Source organism: Chiloscyllium plagiosum, unplaced genomic scaffold (assembly GCF_037043375.1).
Source record: "Chiloscyllium plagiosum isolate Xiang-an unplaced genomic scaffold, Cpla_swu_hap1 HiC_scaffold_37, whole genome shotgun sequence".
Taxonomy (NCBI): Eukaryota; Metazoa; Chordata; class Chondrichthyes; order Orectolobiformes; family Hemiscylliidae; genus Chiloscyllium; species Chiloscyllium plagiosum.
This window is the reverse complement of record NW_028270175.1, coordinates 15,774,062-15,795,207: the sequence shown is the minus strand read 5'-3', so window position 1 is coordinate 15,795,207 and position 21,146 is coordinate 15,774,062. Positions and strand designations below refer to the sequence as shown.

At 38.9% G+C, this 21,146-nt stretch overlaps 1 protein-coding gene across 2 annotated transcripts in view; it reads left to right on the top strand.

The window, feature by feature from the left end:
* Positions 1-20,775, top strand: part of LOC122540380 (uncharacterized) — a 30,630-nt gene extending 9,855 nt beyond the window's left edge. For both annotated transcript variants that reach the window (XM_043676024.2, XM_043676023.2), the window contains exons 3-4: positions 676-1,373; positions 20,626-20,775. In XM_043676024.2, coding sequence (XP_043531959.2) covers positions 676-1,373; positions 20,626-20,698 — 771 coding nt within the window. In that variant the 3' untranslated portion in view covers positions 20,699-20,775. The remainder of the gene's footprint in view (positions 1-675; positions 1,374-20,625) is intronic.
* Positions 20,776-21,146: the final 371 nt, after the last annotated feature.

The window sequence follows — 21,146 nt, the reverse complement described above, 5'->3', positions numbered from 1 at the left end:
ATATGTACCAAAGTAATTTCAAGCTTCCACTATCTCATCCAAGTGCCTTTGAGTGACATTATCGCAGAAAGAAAGTTACTGTTGCCCAGAATCTCATCAATTAAAATGCAGTCATGAATTATTGTATTTGGGAAAGAAGAGACTAAATAGGAGCATTTGGAGAATGTTGTATCTCTTACTGCAGATGGGAAATGTTCTCCCATAGCAGGTGATGGCCTGCTGGTATTGTCATTCAACTATTAATCCAGGTACCTAAGTTCAAATCTACATGGTAAGATGGTGGAATTTGAATTCAATTAAAAATGTGGAATTAAGAGTCTAATGGTGACCATCAAAGCATTGTTGATGTTGGAAACACCCATTTGCTTCACTAACTTCCTTACAGAAGGAAACTGCCGTCCTTGCCTGGTCTGGCCCAAAAGTGACTGCAGACCCTCAGCAATGTGGTTGACTTTTAACTGTCCTGTGGACATTTAGGGGTTGGGTGATAGTTGCTGGTCTAGCCAGGTATGCCCATATCATATGAATACCTAAAAAAAAGGACAGATTTAAGTTTAGCTGAATACTTTCCTATTGTAATGGTAATTTATCTTATGGGAATAAATAATGCTGTTTGTATATGCAGGATGCCGATATTGGTTAAACTTGACTGTCTTTTAATTTTATCCTTAACAGATACTCAAAACCACAGAACCGGTTATCTCTGCAGGAAAAGAGACTTTTACATGGATACCTTTTCCACCTGTGTGCAGAGCAGTGAATCTGAAAATAAAACGCAAATCTCACTTGTTCCTCAATCAGAGGGATGATTCGTTTAGGAAAACGGATATGATTCATAGCTCTGAACCCCAAATGGGCAGATCTCAACTTTCTATATCAATGAAAAGTGAAAGCAATTTATCTTCTATAGATAAGCCAAAAGAAAATTTAACACCTGGGGATATTTTTGGAATAGATCCATCACTGTTCTCTCCAGAATCTGCTGCAAGCAAGCACCAGAAATCTTACCTAGTGGATGAGCAACATGGCAGAGAAAATATGCCAGTTGATGTTATTCACTGTCCCATTGCGTCTCTTCAGCAAAACGAAAGGGAACCAAAGCAGTCAGTGCTTGAGCTACAGTCCAACCTGAAGCCCCACAAGGGGAAGATAAAACAGCACATTGTGGGAATGAAAGAGATATTGTGTGCCGAGGACAATGATGATGATGTAATTACAGGGGAATGCCAGGACCATTCATTCTCTGTTGATGGGTTCTGTACCACCAGCAAGATGACAGTAGCTGCTGTCAATAAAGGAAGGCCTGACACACAGATACCAGGAGAACTGGAGCTGGAGAGCTGTCCAATGTGCTTAATGCAATTTCCTGCAGGGTATGTATATGTATGGCTGCTTCTTTCATTTTCTGACTTCCTTTATGTTGCCCATATACAATGGAAATCTGGAAGTTTTTTTTCTTTGAGAATTGTTGATGTTTGAAATTCTCTTTGCCGGTGAGCATTAAAGGCTATGTTATTGAATATGATAAAGATTGTGTTAGATAGATTTTTGTTTCATGAATGAGTTGAGAGTCGAAAAATTGAGTTAAGGCCATGATAAAATGAGCCACGATCTTATCGAATGGTGGAGCTAGCTTGATGGCTGAATAGATTATTCCTATTCCGTATTATTTAATCTACAAAGATCTGTTTTAATGTAAAGACAGAAAATGCTGGAAATACTAAGCAGGTCTGTAGAATGGGAAGCAGAGTTAATGTTTCATGTTGATAGCCTGTTGTCTGACATTATCTGTTTCCTTTCCACAGATGCTGTCAAGTGCTGAATATGCCCACCATTTCCTGTTTGTATTTTAGATGGCCAGCATCCTCAGTAATATGCTTTTGTAGAACTCTCTACTGTTGTTTTAGAAGGTTCTTTCTGGTTTTCCCAAACTGACTGGTTAAATGCACCTATGCAGAGGAGAAAGATTCTGGATTTAGTTTCCACTCAGTCCTAAAATAACTCTTCTAGGGTGGTGTGAGAACTTGACATGGCAGATTGGGATGTGTGCATGGTGTGTGTTGAAGTTGAGGTACCTGGAGATATTAAGGCTGATGATCAAAAGCTTGGTCAAAGAAGAAAGTTTTACAATCTGTATTGGTGGAAACATTGAGACGTTTAGTTATGGAAAATGAGTTTAGCCTCCTAATTCAAGTTTAGGGATTCGGAGGCTCAGCACAGCCACCAATGGCGCAGCAATTTTACTTCTAAAAAATTGGAATGTTTAATGGTCAGCATTAGAAGAGCATAAATATCTCAAGAGTTGTGCAGCTGGAGGAAATGGAAGACAAGGTTGCAAACTTTTAAAACTGAGACATTGTTTAACCAGGCGCCACAGAAGGTCAGAAAACATGGGTGATGGGTGAATGGTACTTGATGTGATGGCACAGGAAGCAGAATTTTGAATGATGTGAGCATGATTCAACACAAGGAGAAAAACAGAGGGGAGGGCCAGAAGGTGTTACACCATTGTTCCTTGACGCAGGTTCATCCTCATGACTCTTTATATTTGCAGGTCATGAGAAAAATAAAGCTCAGTTTTATGGAAATATAAAGATTTAGTTGATATCAGTTATCCATAAGAATATTAGGGTGGTTATTGGTAGTGGATTTTAATTTTCCAAACATAGACTGGGACTGTCATAGTATTAAGGGTTTAGATGGAGAGGAATTTGTTAGAGGTGTGTACAAGAAAGTTTTCTGATTTAGTATGTGGATGTACTTACTAGAGAAGGTGAAAACCTTGACCTACTCTTGGGAAATAAGGCAGGGAAGTGGTGTCAGTGAGGGAGCACTTTGGGGCCAGCAACCATAATTCTATTAGTTTTAAAATAGTGATGGAAAAGGAGAGACTGGGTCTAAAAGTTAAAGTTCTAAATTGGAGGAAGGCCAATTTTGACAGTATTAGGCAATAATTTTCAAAAGTTGATTGGGGGCGGATGTTCACAGGTAAAGGGGCAGCTGGAAAATGGGAAGCCTTCAAAAATGAGATAACGAGAGTACAGATACAGTATGTTCCAGTTAGGGTGAAACACAAGGCTGGTAGGTGTAAGGAATGTTGGATGACTAGGGAAATTGAGGTTTTGGTCAAGAAAAAGAAAGAAGCATATGTCAGGTATAGACAGCAGAGGTTGAGTGAATCCTCAGAAGAGTTTAAAGGCAGTAGGAGTATACTTAAGAGGGAAATCAGGAGGGCAAAAAAGGGACATGAGATAGCTTTGGCAAATAGCGTGAAGGAGAATCCAAAGGAATTTTATAAATGTTTTAAGGAAAAAGGGTGATTCGGGAGAAAATTGGGCCCCTCAAAGACCAGGCAGGCAGCTAATGTTTGGAACTGCAGGAGATGGGGGTGATAGTAAACATGTAGTTTGCATCAGTGTTTACTGTGGAGGAGGATGTGGAAGATACAGAATTAGGGAAATAGATGGTGACATTTTGGAAAAACATGCATATTACAGAGGAGGAGCTGCTGAATGTCTTAAAACGCATAAAGTTGGATTAATCCCCAGGACTTGATCACGTGTAACTTGGAATTCTGTGGGAAGCTAGGGAAGTGATTGCTGGGCCCCTTGCAGAGATATTTGTATCATTGGTGGTCACAGGTGAGGTGTTGGAAGACTGAAGGTTGGCTAACGTGGTGCCACAAATTAAGAAAGGTGTTAAGGACAAGCTAGGAAACTATAGACCGATGAGCCTGAGGGACTGGATTTATATGTATTTGGAAAGACAAGGACTGATGAGGAATAGTCAACATGGCTTTTTGCATGGGAAATCTTGTTTCACTAACAAGATTTCTTGTTTTTTGAAGAAATAACAAAGAGGATTTTTGAGGGCAGAGCAGTGGATGTGATCTATGTGAACTTCAGTAAGGCGTTCATAAGGTTCCTCATGGTAGATTCATTAGCAAGATTAGATCACATGGAATACAGGGAGAACTAGCCACTTGGATACATAACTGGCTTTAAGGTAGAAGATAGAGCGTGGTGGTGGAGGGCTGCTTTTCATACTCGAGGCCTGTGCCACAAGGATTGTTGCTGTGTTCACTGCTTTTCGTAATTTATGTAAATGATTTGGATGTGAACATAGGAGGTATAGTTAGCACAAAATTGCAGGCGTAATGGACAGCGAAGGTTACTTCAGGTTACAATGGGACCAAGATCATATGGGCCAATGGGCAGAAGAGTGGCAGATTGTGTTTAATTTAGATAACTGTGAGGTGCTGCATTTTGGAAAGACAAATCAGGACAGGACTTATATACTTAATAGTAAGGTCCAGGGGAGTGTTGCTGAACAGAGAGACCTTGAAGTGCAGGTTCATACTTCTTGAAAATGGAGTCGCAGGCATGCTTTCCTTTCTTGGTCAGAGCATTGGATATAGGAGTTAGGAGGTAATGTTGCAGCTTTACAGGGCATTGGTAAGGCCACTTTTGGAATATTGTGTGCAGTTCTGGTACCCGTCCTTTTGGAAGGATGTTGTGAAACTTGAGGGAGTTCAGAAATGGTTTATAAGGATTTTGCCAGGGTTGGAGGGTTTGAGCTCTAGGGTGAGGCTGAATAGGCTGGGGCTATTTTCTCTGGAGCATGGAAGGTTGGGATGCGGGGGAGACCTTATAGAGGTTTATAAACTCTTGGGGACATAGATAAGGTATATAGACAAGGTATTTTCCATGGGGTGGGGGAGTCCAGAACTAGAGGGCACAGGTTTAGGGTGAGAGGGGAAAGATATAAAATAGACGTAAGGGGCAATGTTTTCACGCAGAGGGTGGTGCGTGTATAGAATGAGCTGCCAGAGGAAGTGGTGGAGGCTTGTACAATTGTAACATTTAAAAGGCATCTGGATGAGTATATGAATAGGAAGAGTTTAGAGGGATATGGGCCAAGTGCTGGGAAATGGGACTGGATTAATTTAGGATATCTGGTTGGCATGGACGAGTTGGACTGAAGCATCCGTTTCCATGCTTACATCTCTATGACTCTTATGGCTCTATGAATTAAAAAAAAAAATTGCTTTTTGTTTAGAATGTGTCTTTTTTGAAATTCATAATGATAGAATCTTGACTGGCTTTAAAGGAAAATCAAGAAATATTGACAACGACAGTCTTATTGAAGCTTGTTTTCAAACTGCAGCTGTTGTAAAAAGATTTTAAAGTGCAGTCATGTTATTATTGATATGCTTGTTGAGGGATGCCATGCCTTACTGGGAGAGCGTGCTACAAGTCAAGGCTTGCTACTCCTGGAGTCGCCAGAAAATATTTTATCAAAGTATGCATGAAATTCCCCAACTTACTTGTGTATTTAGACATTAAAATATAGACCAGATTTCTGTACTTAATAAGAATTATTATTTATTACAAGTAAATAGATTCCTGTTATTATGAACTGTTGACATATAACTTTACTAGTTAAAACTAACTCCCTTATAACCCCCACGCATTTATACATACATACACGTAATGGTCTCAGTCCACCAAATTTGTTGAGATGATTCTTTTTGCTGCCAAGACATTGTCCTTTGATCTCTCTTCAGATTCTTTTCACATCCTCATAGAAGGCACAGGTGGCTGGTTCACAAGTTATGAAGTTTCCAATTTGTTTGCTGAAAGTAGCACTAATAGCAATTGGTGGGAGAAAGTAATTGGCTTTCTTCAGGCAATTTCTACTGTAGAGAGACACAAGCTCCCCTTCCAGATGTTCAAAGGCTTCTGTCAGTCTCATTGACACCTACAAGCTGTTTAGCTACCTGGAGCCAATCACATAGTTGTTGGTAGGCTGATGGGTTTTGTCATCAACGAGTGGTCACTACTTCCTAAACCAGTTGGCTATGTACTGCTGGCTGAATATTACTGTATACACATAACATGGTGCAAGTCCATTTGCATGGAGGCTCCCACATTGGTTGAACAATGTAGCAGTGTAAATGTAATTTGCAATGAGTTTCGATAATTTGCTTTTAACAACTGCGGTAATTCTGTCCACAGTCCTTGGCTTTTAAAACAGTCCAAAATACAGAAAAATAAAAAATATAGTCTTTACAAGGGTACATTAATACTTTATTGATATCTTTACTTAGTGATAACATGAGCAGGATTTAAGTAGGAATTAGCACTAAAAAAATTTAAGAGAACAACTGAAATTAATTTCATTTGAAAGGTCTTTTTGGGGACTTTGTCTTCATATATTTTAACTTTTTGCCCATCAGTTTAAAGTTTGGAAATCTTATCTTTCCGTTGTTCTCTTTAAGGTCCCACTAAGAACACTCCAAAAGAATTCAAGTTCCCTTATTTCACAATGCTGTGGATTTCTTAGCACAAATTCTAGTTGTAACTTTGAATTTTGTGTATGAAAAAGTAAACAGGAGAAATCAATTTAAGTAGTAAAAGGAAAATGTGTTTTCAAGACTGGTTGAGGATGTTTTAAGTTTGAAAAAAATTCTTGTTTTAGCTATAGACAAAATAGAAAATTGATAGGATAAACAAGTATATCTAGATTAGACCCTGTCAGTCTCAGCTGATTGAAGTCTGCATGAGGAAGCTGAGGGACGGTAGTCTTTGAGCAATCAGCAGGATGGCGAGAGTGGATCTTTTCTTCATCGCTTTAGTTAGATTCCTGATGAAGGGCTTATGCCCGAAAATTTGATTCTCCTGCTCCTCTGATGCTGCCCGACCTGCTCTGCTTTTCCAGCACCTTATATTCAAATTTCTTTGCTTTAAAGATTGATAGAATCGGAAGAGCAGAAACTGGGAAATGATTAGTTATGACAAGCTCTGTCATTGGGGATCAATTAATTTCAAGACAAAGATTGAAGTTTTAGTTCAGAACACTTAAATTATTTTAATGTGGTTGCAAAACATTGAAATATTCGTAATTACATGACATCAGGAAGGGAACGTTGCCTGACCCCAATAGTGAATGGCAGTAATGAGATAACGAGGTCCAGTGGAAGTTTTCAAATTAACATCCATGTACAGCTGATTCAGGACTTTGGTGAATTATTTTGTCCCAGTTTTCTTCAACAACGGCTTGCATTTATTATATTGGATTTAATGTAGTCAGAGGTCTGAAGACACATTTTAGTGCCACCGTAGGAGATATTGGGACAGAGTTGTAGGGTCAGCAGATGAGGGATGGATTTAAAAGCTTTTTAGAATATTCTAAAATGTGTGGCATTGCTGAATTTGGAACAAGGGTAGGTAAGTGAGCAGAGTGGTGATAGGGAAATGGGACTAGATGAAAGTTTATTCCACAAATATTTATTTTTGGTTTTGTACAGTTTGTCAAACTTACCTCAACGAAATAAGTGAATTAGCTGGTGGCCACAGTCATATGAGTGTAACTGTCAGATATCACTTCAGTAGCCATGTTAACAAGTAGAAAACTATTGAAATTATTTTGTAAAGATGAACTATTATTTTGTGCTTAAGGAGTTTTGAGGAGAGATGGGAATGAACTAGAAGTTGAGAGTGGTACATCAATCAAATTATGTCCTTTTTAATGGCTACTTTGCATTTGTGTTCCTCTCAAAATGCATCAGAGCAGGCAGTCTGGGATTCAGAAGGTGTGACGGCGAGACAAAAACTTGCAGAAACTCCTTGGGAGATGTCTTTTATGCAGTGATTTCTTACAGGAGAAAGTAAGGACTGCAGATGCTGGAGACCAGAGTTGAAAAGTGTGGTGCTGGAAAAACACAGCAGGCCAGGCAGCCTCCGAGGAGCAGGAGAATCGATGTTTCGGGCATAAGCATAAGGATGCTGCCTGGCCTGCTGTGTTTTTCCAGCACCAAACTTTTCAACAGTGATTTCTTACAGTCTGGAATGCATTAACTGAAGAAACGATGGATGTGGATTCAATTTCAAAAGGAGATTGGATATATAGATGAAAAGGGAAATTGTGCAGGGGACTGAGGTTAATGGGATAGTGTTTTCAGGAGCTGGCACAGACACAGTGGACACAGTGGCTACCTTTTGTCTGTGTTTTCCCTGGAGAAACATAGAATACAGGAGAAAAGTTAGGCCATGCAACCCTTTGAGACTGCTCTGCCATTCAATATGGCCATTGCTGATCATTCAACTCAAAAACCTATTCAACCTTTTCTACTTCTTGTGAAGCGGTGGTGTACTTTGTCTTCTGGAATTTATTTGGTTCCATTTCTGCTGCTTCTGGTTGTTCGTCGTAACAGCAGGCATATTGGGTCCGGGTCAATGTACTTGTTGATAGAATCTGTAGATGAGTGCCATGCTTCTAGGAATTCTCTGGCTGTTCTCTGTTTAACTTGTCCTATGATTGTTGTGTTGGCCCTGTCGAATTTGTGGTCCCTGTCATCTGTGTGTATGGCTACTAGGGACAGCTGGTCGTTGTGTTTAGTGGCTTGTTGGTATTTGTGAATGTGGATTGTTAGTTGTCTGCCTGTTTGCCCTATATAGTGTTTTGTGCAGTCTTTGCATGGACTCTTGTAAATTATGTTAGTCTTGCACATGATAGGTTTAGGGACTTTTGTCCTGGTAAGTTGTTGTCTGAGCATGGCTGTCAGTTTATGGGCTGTCATGAATCCCAGTGGTCGGAGAAGTCTGGCTGTCAGTACTGACAGTTTTTTTTATGTAAGATAGCATGGCTCATGAGTTAGATCATGGCATGTCCTTGTCATGTTGTTTGTCTGTTAGGCGTCTGGATAAAGTTCCGGGGATATCCGTTCTTGGTGAATACAATGTCGGGGTGTTATTCTTCTTCCCTTCATAAGTCAGGAGTGTTGCAGTGTGTTGTAGTCCTTCTGAACAAGGTCCTAATGCAACTTCTCTTGTGTGTGATCTAACAATCTAAACCCACAAGCATCAACTAGCCACTATACGCCATGACCAGCTGTCCCTAGTAGCCATATACACAGATGACAGGGACCACAAATTCGATTGGGATAACACAATGATCATAGGACAAGCTAATCAGAGCACAGCCAGGGAATTCCTAGAAGCATAGCATCCATTCACAGACTATCAACAAGCACATTGACCTGGACCCAATATAGTGGTAACTACAACGAACGATCTGAACCGACAACTGGAAGCAGCAGAAATGGAACCAAATAAATTGCAGAAGACACAGTATAGCAGTGCCTTCACAGAAGACTCCAAAGCACTAAAGATGTCACCTAGACAGGGGACGAAACGTCTGCAAATCAACTTCCCAGCTTGGAAAACATACCCACAACCATGACAGATGGGCAGTTTGCTGTTATCTTGTCCTGAGGGTGTAATGCATTCATGGGACTCCTGAATCTCCAGGCAAAACTGTGTAGATTTTACTTCAGAAGCTTAAAACTGTTTTGAACCTGTGAAGACGTTTAGGATTCAAGATTTAGATTTTGGTTTGAAGATCCACAAATGTCACTCTCCTCTACCTTAAAGGATTAAAAGTGCATATTTTTGTGATGTGTGGAAGATTATACCCTGTATGCACCATTAATGTTTTTATTGTATTTGATGAAGGGAATGGTGGAAACAATTTTGAACTTGACATTGGTATAATGGTACCATGAGGCAAAAAACGTTGAATACATTTTAGAGGCTCATTTCAAATGGGGGTAATTGTATTTTTTGACAATTGTGTAAAATGGTTGATTTTGGATTAGCTGCCCTGTTATGGGGTTTCAGTACTGCACCAATATAACTGAGTCTAAACTACACTTTGAGGCTCGAGCCAACTGGGAACAGGTAATAAATAAATGCTGGCTTTGCCAATGATGCAATGTTGCAAGAATAAACAAAAACAAAGTACCAAACTGTTCTTTGTTTCTAAATATGTTTTACTTATTGTCAGAATCAAAATTACATGTCCCAAGAATGAATTTCCACATAATCATTCTGACACCTTGACCTTAAAAATGGTGGGTGGGATCTGGATGCTGAAGAGTCTAGTCTTCCTAACCCCAATTTTCAATTGAGCCAAGTTGTGGCAGTAGAGGAAGGGACACTGGAAAAAAGGCAACTTGAACTCATTTAGATAATATTAATTTAGTGCTGAGTTCAAAAAGGCCTGTTAATGACAGTGTGAAAGTCACTGATTGATGGAATAAAACATGATCCTCTGGAAGGGTGATTAAAATGGCCCTATCTTTAAATTTAAAGCAAATTGCAGCACTCAATGAGAGTTTTAAAAAGAGCTCTCTTGGAATGCTTTAATTGACAGGCATAGGTTTAAAAAATAGCATCTGGAGGGGTAGCTTCAGTACAGATTTTTGACATTTCTGTTAGGGCTATCATTGCAAGTCATTGGCTGAATTTCAAACTTTACAATTATCTCAGTAGGGGTACTGAATTCAGTTTAAGTAGGCTATTAAAGGGTAGATGTAAATGAGATCAAAATAAAAGTTTGTTGACTTTTGAGAGATTAGTCAGTTTTAGTCATGTAGAAACTTATGACTTAGAATTTTTTTACTACAAAATGTGTAGGAATGAGTTTTAATAGATTGTCCAATGATGTTTTTCTTGTATGCACACAAATCCTTAGGTCTGCCAATTATAGATAACTTGATTTGTGGCTAAGGAGATGACATTGAGGGTGTGTAGATCTATAAGGAGGTGGGTGTTGGGTATTAATTAGCTCTCAACAGACGTAGAGAATGTGATGGACCATGGTGGAGTGAAGATTACAGGGCCCAACAACTTGTAAAACTCCTGGGTCAAAGTTCCAAAGAACTGAGGCAGGACTTACAACCAGATTGTTTTGCCACTTGCATACTTTCTTGGCTGGGGAGACAATTTTGCACTTGGGCGTTTTGGGGTACTTTTTAACCAAGCTGGATTTGATGGGCCAAAGTTGTTAGGATAGATAGTTGGCAGGCAAATGCTGATGTAATAAACATCTGAGCTTATGAGGCATGCTGTATTTAACTGGTGAGAGTTTGATTAGCCTGACTTGTGGAAAAATGTATCCTCTCATTCCATTGGTAGGAGTGAGGAACGTTGTGGTATTGAGCTGGGGGTTCTTGCCCCCAGAACCTGCTACTAGACGTTGTTTAATTTGTTGGTCTCTCCACATGGAAGGGTCTTGCTCTGATAGCAGTAAAATGCTGGGATAGTTGGGAAGGTAGCACTCATTTGGCATGTTGTTGTTTCTGCTATTGACATTATTCTACAGTGGCAGGACATCCTCTCTCACCCTGTTCCTACCAATCTCTGAATGGCTGGTAAGATTCAGTTGTTATGTCTGTCACTTAATGCAGTTAACTGATGCCTGTACCACAAAGTTTAACAGTAGAGTCATTCCAATCACAATATTTAGCTTACACAGGACTGTTCACAAGCCATCTACTAAAGGACATGTAAATGCTCAAAGGAAACTGTCTAGACTTAGAGTGCGCCAGTTAGTTTGTGGACTGTCACATTTGGGCTGAGATTTGTTCTCTCTATAAATCCCTGAGTTTATTGAGATTAAAAAGCCTTGTTGTCTGTTTCTGTCTACACCTTTCTCCATCGGCTGTTTGCACACATTTCACCCAATTTAAATACTGTCTCCTCTAAAGGGATAATTTGCCTGAAATTATATGAGGAAAACTATTTGTGAATAAATATGAATATTAATAAAGCACAATTATATATCTTGCATTAAACACAATGGAAGTTTCTGGTCAGTTGTATTCTTATGTGGCTCTCTTTCCTCCCTGAACATAGAAAGTGATGGTTTATTTTCTTGAAAATAGGTTTTTGAAGGATTCAGATTACTTTAATGCTGATTGAAAAGCATTATCATTGAATTTGCCCGCAGTCAGGCAAAAACAATATATGCCATCAGACAAATTAGCTAATGATTTAGTGCACTCTTTGCGAAATGGATAGGTGGAACTTAATGCCCTCCCTCAAGGCAAGATTGCTGGCAGAGAGTGACCATGCTGCCTTCCCAATTCTTGTTACGGTTAATCCATGGCTGGAGGGCCTTCCTGCCTGGCCATGATTCAGGGTCTTGCTGGCATAACAGCTTCATTAAGAGGCTTCTTCAGTTGCTTGACAGAAGGGTTTTTATTAAAAGGACAAAGTCTGCAAAGGTATTCAGGTAGGTCACATCAATAGGTAAGAAGATGGTAGATGATGTAATATAGGGAAAGCTGAGAGACTATTTACTTTTGTAGGTAGCAGAGAAACAGAATTTTTTTTCATGGAGAGAAAATGTTAAATATTGGTGTTCAGAAGGATTCTGGATTTCTTAGGACTGCAAAACACGACATGTTGGAGATATGAAGGGATTTTTAATTATCTGATGAGATGGAGGTTCTTACAGCAGAAAATAAATTACAGGACTATTGGGAAAGAGCAGTTAAGTAGGGTGAATTGGAGTACTGTCTCAAATATCTGCCACAGGCATATGGGCAGAATGACCTTCTGTACTGTAAATTCAGAAGTTAGGTGGCCATCTTCATATAGCTGCAGTTTCACAATGTTAAGCAGGGACATTACCATTTACAAGAGAGGCCAAATCCCAGCAGTGAGGTCATAGCTTATATTGTTCACTCTCTTGCCCATTTATCATGAGCAATGTTTCTCAGCTGTTTCCTATTCTTTACATTAGAGCAATATTATTCCTCAACCAGAATAATTATGAAATATGGAAACAAATGGTACAAAGACAGAAATACATAGCTTGTAAAACCATGTAGCTCTACCATATAAATAAACGACTTTTATTGTAATAAATTTGAAATGTAGCCCCATGTCCCTGCAGTTCATTGTGGTTTAGTACTATTGGAGGAAATTATTGCAATCATCAATTGTAGCAAAGTTGTCAAAATGAATATAAAGTTTTGTTTCTAGCTTTAATGCTCTTGAAAATAAAAGAAGAAATTCTGGCTGAACTCATTCATTTAGAATGAAGGAGATCATTGTCTATCAGAAGCTCTGCAATAATAAATAATAGGCCTTTATAAGAATTGGGTAAGCTATGTTAAATGTATAAGTACAGTTGTAAAATATAAAAAAAAATTAATTACATTTTTGAAGCAAAGGGGCTGGAAGACCAAGGTAGTGTGATTCATTTTTGAAGTGTTTCACAATTTTTCAGCAAAAACCCAGCCAGGTTGATTGGTTTCTTGTTCTGGGAGCATTTATGCTTTGATAGAATTTTAGATTTAGTGATTTAATGTTAGTACAGCATTCTATTTGCCTTGTTGATTGAAATGACACTAAGTAAATAACCAAGATTTCCACAGTTGTTCCCAACAATACAAACATTTCCCTGGCTGCTTGTTCTTCCACTCCTGAAGATGTTTTCACACTTGCTCCGTCTGAGTTTTGATAGCCACATAGTACACCAAGTCCACCCTTTGTATGTGAACAAAGACATTGAATAAATTGGAATATTTTACAGTGCAGGAGAAAATCAAAATGGAGACTAGATTAGGATATCTGGTCAGCATGGATGAGTTGGACTGAAGGGTCTGTTTCCGTGCTGTACATCTCTGTGATTTGCATGGAGTTCCAAACAAGTATCATCAGACAGCTGTAAAAGTAGGAACTTTAGCAAACTTGACCTTTTTGAACTCAGAAATGTAAATACAGAATCACTACCCTGCTAAGAACCAGCGCCCAGAAGAAGGGGCAACACAGTGCAAAACACTGGGGACTATGTCTACAGAGAGTGAGGCAACATCCTCACTCCTTCCCTAGCAACCAGTTAGAACAGAGCAAAGTTATCTCTATACCTGAGACAGACAGAGAGAGAGAGAGAGAGAGAGAGAGACAATTGATGAGGAGCTGCTCCTCCAATCAAACTTCTGTCTTTCTCTTGCTCCTGTAATCACTGACTGCTTATAAACGTATCAGCACCAAACATGGACGAAAACCAACCTATGACGAAGGAGCAACTAGGAAGGCTACAATGAATAAGTTGATTGAGTTACTGTCCATCAGAACCAGGCTTCTGGATTTGCCACTGGGAGCTGGGCTGGCTGCTAGCATTGCCACAGGGAGCTGGGCTGGCTGCAAGCATTGCCACAGGGACCTGAGTTGGCTGCTAGCATTGCCATAGGGACCTGGGCTGGCTGCTAGCATTGCCACTGGGACTTGGGATGGCTGCTAGCATTGCCACAGGGAGCTCGGTTGGCTACAAGCATTGCCATAGGGACCTGGGCTGGCTGCTAGCATTGCCACAGGGAGCTGGGTCATGGGCAGATTGCCAGCCCCAGGCCTCGGGTTCCTGATGAAGGGCTTTTGCCCGAAACGTCGATTTCGAAGCTCTTTGGCTGCTGCCTGAACTGCTATGCTCTTCCAGCACCACTAATCCAGAATCTGGTTTCTAGCATCTGCAGTCATTGTTTTGACCTTGCCAGGAGCCAGGTCCAGAGATTATAATCCATTGAGTCGTGGGAATGCTGCCTGTTGTCAGTGATGGGGATGGCAGGGAGAAGGAAGTTGTAAGCAGTATGAGGAGGAAGGAGCAGGCTGCAAGGGGAAAACATGGTTGAAAAGGAAATGGCTGCATTGTAGGGTTGGGAGTCTTGGGAAAGGAGGAGTGTGCAAGGGAGCGAAGGGGGTTGAGAAGGAGGTTGCAAATGGGATTGGAAGATCCAATGGAGATAGAATACGTCTACAAGATGGAGGGGAAAAGGATCCTGCACATGATAGAGACTAATTTTAAATGTATGAAAAAAATAATGAACCAACTGGGAGTCAGCAAATCTTGAAATCACCAAAGTAATCAATTCCTTATAAATGAATGTGAAATCTAACTGAAGGCTACAAATTTTCAGTAGCAACTGCATGAGGAATATCTAGTAAATGCTTTTACATTGAACAGTATATCAATTTACATTTGAATTTAAGGTGAGATCTATGTTAATTGCTTGGAATGTTCCAGCAGGAAATGGTATGACTTTACTAATCTGCAGAAGGTGTTTTTAAGGTGATGGTATTTTCTGTATAAAAATATCTGCTAGTTATTTTGGGAGAAGAAACTGTTGTTGCTGACTTATGCCTGTTGTCATGTGCCAATTTAAATGCTGTGGTGTCTTGTAAAGTTATGGCTGTACACACAAGGCAAGCATTGAGTACAAATACATCAACATTTTGTTGAGTGTGCAGAGATTCAGAGGAAATCTACAAAGAAGGCTCCAGGGATGAGAGTTTATGGAGAAGTTAAGGTTATTCTTCCTAGAGTCAATATGCCCGAGGGGATTTGATGGAGATGTATAAAATTATGAAGTTTTTAAACAGAATAAATAATAGCTGTTCTCAGAAACGAATGGTTAAGATTTGTAATGCACTCCCTCCCCGTTTGTGTGGCTGATATCAAGTTAGTGTTAAAAAATTGGAGAAAAGGGAAAGGGGTCGGTGCAGTGTCAATGGGCTGAATGACCTTTGTGCTGTACTGTTCTATTTTATAGACTCTAAAGAATATTGTGAAGGTACTTAATAGAAGTTGTTGAGGATTGAAAGCAGGGGTGGATAAAGGGGCCTGGAAACCCAAGAAAGATCAGTGTCCATGATTTCTCTCCTTGGCTCTGCTGGGAACCCTACATTTAGCAAAAAACAAGGAATGGACATGGGGTGTTCAACTCCTCTGATCGCTTATTTGAAACACCATTTGTGGAGTTCTTTGGGTTGTTATTCTGTACATGAATATTTATTTACTGTGGGTATTTTTCTCAGTAGAAGCAGAAATACATTATGTGCTTAATCTGACTTGCCTTTAAGAAGTGACATTATACTGTCTTGTAACAGACAGTTATAAGTACTGAAGATGTTAAAATTGTTGGAACATAAGGTTTCTGATAAAAGAATAGATCAATTTCTCTAACTCTTGTTTTCTCTATTATTTTTCCTATCTTTCATTTTGTAATGTATACATATCTCTTTCTTTAAATCTCAAAAATTTCAGTGGTGTAATGTTGTCATCTGATGCCCTCCCTATGAGTGAATTGCAGCCCTGTAATCCGTAGAGGTTATCATTACCCACTTCATAGCAATACTTAGTTGCTACCAGAGTGTGCTGCCAATCATGAAAAAAGGCAAAGTTGCACTAAAAAAAGACCCCATTCCTTTTTTCTGGCTCACACCACAAATGTATTCTTCTCTCTCCAATATTACTGTTGAGAATTATAAGTAAATAGTAATTGTTTCCTTGTGATACTACATCTAACGCAGTATGTGTAATATTTACTGCATATATTCCTTTTCTAGTCTGTTCTCTTCAACATTTTGCGTCATGTTTTTTTCAGTATAGTTTTATGTTCTTTCTTTTGTCTCTTTTGATCCTCTGCTTCCCGTTCAGCATTTTAAAGTTAACATTATTCATTTTTCCACAATGTCAGCAAAATGAATGTGGTACTGGAAACCTATTGTCTTGCTTGTCAGAAATATTTTCATGTACTTCACATTCAGTAAATTACTTTCAAATACAATGACTGTTTTGTAGTTAAAAGTAGCAGCCAATTTGTATGCGGCAAGATTCCACAAATGGCAGCTAGATGGATTAACAGTCAATCTGATAGCAGTTTGGAGAGAAAATATTCTCCAGGATTCTGAAAATACTCCCTCATTTTCTAGTAGTGCCAATGGGTACTTTTATTACTGAACAGAAACAAAAGAAACACAGAGTTATACAGATAGAAACACAACTTGAGTTAGAAGTCTTCAAACATAGCTTTTCTACTGATTTGTTTTCCATTAGTCTTTGAATCACAGAGAGAACTATGTAATCTGTAATTTAATCAGTTTAAATCTTAACACCAGTAACTTCACAGCTTTGATTTTGTGTCTCTATAAATGAGGAGCTTGACATCAGCCTGAGTTTCCACATGTTTGCAGACTAGAAATCTCGACTTGAATGTAATCAAACAACAATAGAATTGGGTGTGTGTTGCATCTCCCATGGTTGAGCAACTTGTGGGAATTCCCTGTCTGGGTTCATACCTGATGGATGGATGTTTAAAGTGAGACACTAAGTGGCCATGCAATTGTATGACTCTGAGGATGCTAACTTAGCACTGGATGGGAACAATTTTGTAGATCTTTCCAATAATTAGATGAGGCATAATCTTTATCAAACTTCTGATCAGTAATGATAAGTGTACATTTTTATGATGCATTTTTCAACTTTTGATTATTACCACACTTTTACATGACTTTCCAATGCACAGAAACTGTTGTTCTCTGAGCTGGATGCAGCACCTTCTCACAGTAAATTGGCAGAAAGTTCATTTAAGGTCACTAAACATTTATCAGGATTGAGTTTTCTACCAGATGCTTCCCTTCACCAGTATTAAGCCAGAAAGAAAAAAAAATACATTGCTGTGTCTCCAAGGTATGATTACTAACTGTAAATAGGATATAGCTGTAAAAGCGAACAGTTGTGGCATGTTTAGGTATACCATATTTCCATCAAGTTGTTGTGTGTGCAAACAGACGTTTAGTGTGTACACATACACAGGACTGCCACACTGACCTCTTTATAGAAAGATATTAGTTATGCAAATAGTGCATTGTAAACTTATTAGGTTGGAGTCAGATGAAGGGATGTGGTTATGATTGCAGCCTTCAAAAAAAATCTAGTTCTGCAATCACTGAAGCAGGCATAATATAGATTCAAAATGTACAAATAATTTGAGAAGATAAGTAGCAAAAACAAATTCCACTGGCTATTGGTTTGGGCATGAGCATAAGAGGGGAGGAATTACAAGGAGATTTTCAGTGATCTTAGAATATAGGCTTCTGTTAACTGAAGCAGTTAATAAAGCTAATCAATCAGTCAAGAAGACCTGGAGAGAAAAAATAACATTGAAAGTCCTATGAAATTAGAGCAGAGTTCCAATTGGCATTAGAGCTGAATGGCTTTCTTTTCTGTGGAATTGAATGTGACATTATTAAAAGACTTGGATAGTGGCATTGAATTTATCCAAATTTGCTGATGGCATAAAGTTAGACAGCATTATGGACAGTGTAAATGATAATATAAAATTACAGAGGGATATTGATACTTTAAGTGAATGGACAAAAATGTGGCATATGGAGTTCAACATAAGCAAGTGTGAGTTTACTTATTTTGGACTGAGAAGGGATAGATCAGCATACTTCCTAGATGGTATGAAATTAAGTATAATGGGTGTCCAAAGAGACTTGGAGGTTCAGATGCACAATCTTTAAAATGTCACAGAAAATAATCAAGAAAGCTAATAGAATGCTGGCCTTTTTATTCTAGAGGACTGCAGTACAAGGATGCAGAAGTTATGGGCTGAAAATGTGTTGCTGGAAAAACGCAGCAGGTCAGGCAGCATCCAGGGAACAGGAGAATCGACGTTTCGGGCATAAGCCCTTAAGGGCTTATGCCCGATTCTCCTGTTCGATTCTCCTGTTCCCTGGATGCTGCCGGACCTGCTGCGCTTTTCCAGCAACACATTTTCAGCCCTGATCTCCAGCATCTGCAGTCCTCACTTTCTCCTGCAGAAGTTATGCTCCAGTTTTAGAAACCCTAATTATACCCCATTTGGAGTCCTGTGAATAGATTGGACACCATACCTTTGGAAGAATATAAGTGTTAGAGAGAATGCAACAAGAATAATATTTGACTTCAAAGGTTATGTTATGAGGAGAGAATACACAAATTAGGTCTGTTTTCTCTAGAATTTAGATGGTTAAGGGGTGATCTGATTGAAGTTTTCAAGATATTAATAGGAAAAGATAATGATAAATATTTCCACTGGTTGGTGATTCTAGAACTAGGGTGCAAATTAGTGGCAAATCATTTTGAAGAGATGTTAGAAAGCAATTCTACACACAAAGGGCAGTAGATGTTTGGAACTGTCTAGTAGGATGGGCTATGTAGGCTGGGATTATTTTCACTGGAGCGAAGGAGGTTGAATGGTGACCTTTATAGAGGTTTATAAAATCACAAGGGGCATGTATAAGGTGAATAGCAAAGGTCTTTTCCCTAGGGTGGGTTGTTCAAACTAGGGGGCATATTTTTAAGATTGAGAGGAGAAAGATTTAAAAGCGTCCAGCAGGACAACTTTCTCCACAGAGATTGGTTTGTGTGGAGTAAACTGCCAGAGGAAATGATAGATGCAGGTACTGTTACAACATTTAAATGACCTTTGGATAGGTATAGGAATAGGAAAGCTTTGGATGGATCTGGGCCAAATGCAAGCAGGTGGGGCTAATTTAGTTTGAGAAACTTGGTCGGCATGGACAAGTTTGACTCACGGGTCTTTTTCCATGCTGTATGACTCTGACTCTATGACTCTAAATGGCAATGGATGCAGGATCAGTAATTTTAAATGTGAGATAGGTAATTTTTTTTGTTAAGCAAAGGTATTAAGGGATATGGGCCAAAAGCAGGTATATGGAGTTAGGCCAGAGATCAGCCGTGATCTCATTGAAGATGGAACAGGCTTGAGGGGCTGAATGGCCTCCTCCTGTTCCTATGCTCCGACAACATTCTGTTTATATAGTCTACATGTATAAAGACTGACAAGTATTTTTAAGCTTTTCACCATTGTTTTTCTGGAGGAGTTATTTCTTTGCAAGGGTACGGTTTCACAGAAACTCCTAGCTTAATCAACCACATTACATATTAGCTGGCCTGTTATCAGTTGACACCAGGGCTAAGCTGAAAACCATATATTTGCATCCTATCCAGCAAGGGCCACTGCATAATCATAAAATATACATCCACAGCTATCTGAGAAGAAAATCAAATTGTTTTTGACCACCTTACGACCAAAGCAGGCTAACTTTTTTTTGTTTTTAAGTACTTTCTAAAAAAAGTACTTCATTTCACTGATGCAGCTTCAATTCTTTTTACATCATGGTTGCAGCTGAAATTAATAACTAAGAGAGACTGCCTCCTGGACGATGATTTCAATTTTATTGGGACTAAAAGGTTTCACTGCTACATTGTCCTAATCAATCGTCCTTAAGCTTTTTCATTGTACAAACAATCGAGATTGATATTGCTACAATATCTCCAACTACAGAGAACATTAGATGAACAGCTTGATTGATATAGAACTTTTTAACCCAGCTGCCACAGAGATGTGTTATTACATGTCTGAACTTGCTGGTTAAAAAATTATAACTTTCACTTTGCCTTTCAGATAGTCAAACTTTATTGTGTTTTTTTCCCCCTGATCTCTCAAAGTTGCTGACTAGCTGGGGACACTGTTGCAAGTGCCAGACATTCGTTGAACAACTAGTTCCTCCATGTAAATTATAACAGCTTTCAGTTTGTCTGGAGTCAAAATGATAAATAATTGCTGCCTGATAATTATGGAATAGTGATGCATACTTTATGGAAATAAATTTGATTGTGATTTGGTAAAATTCCTGAAGCACGCTAGGAATTGGTTCCCCCTCCTGAAAATAGAGTACCAATGTTATTTCTGTTTCGTGACTGAGTTTCTGCAATAAAGTTAAACCAACCTCTAATTTGTTATACAAACTTAAATAAAAGTCCTGAACTTGCATTTTCCTTTCGGGGCAGTGCTGAGACAAAGAAGAGTTCCATACTTAGCTATTTACTTCGTTTAACTTGTATCCCTCATATTGCACACAGTTCAAGAATTGGAGTTAATTTTCCTGAGTTGCACTGAGTAGAGAATGTTTTTTTTTTCAGATTCACTGTGTTGGAAGTCGATAACCATCTCGCCAAATGCCTCTCTGAAAGCACAGAAGATGTGATATGGTAATTACTTGGACAAAAGAGCACCATGTTAAAACAGCTTGTACACAATGCAAAGGATCGATAAATAAAGCGCAGATTGCATTTGTGGTGATATTCCATTTTCCTTTGCATTTACACATCTTTGATTATAAGAACTGCCTAACTATTCAGCACATTTTAGTTGTTAGTTATTTCTAACTATTGATCATCCAAGTGTTATTTTCAACATATAATTGTTTTGGATAAGGGTAGAATGCCCTTTACTTTAGATATTTACTGTTAGCATATACTTACTTTTTTTTGCAAGGTCTTTATGATGCAGTGGTAGTTTCTCCACTGTGGGCCAGAAAGTCGGTATAAGTCATGACTGAGTTTCTGCAATAAAGTTAAACCTTACTGGTGTTTCATAACATCCTTGAAGAGGTTGATTGAATCTTTTCACGCTTGATTGCTTGCTTAGCAAAATCTGCAAT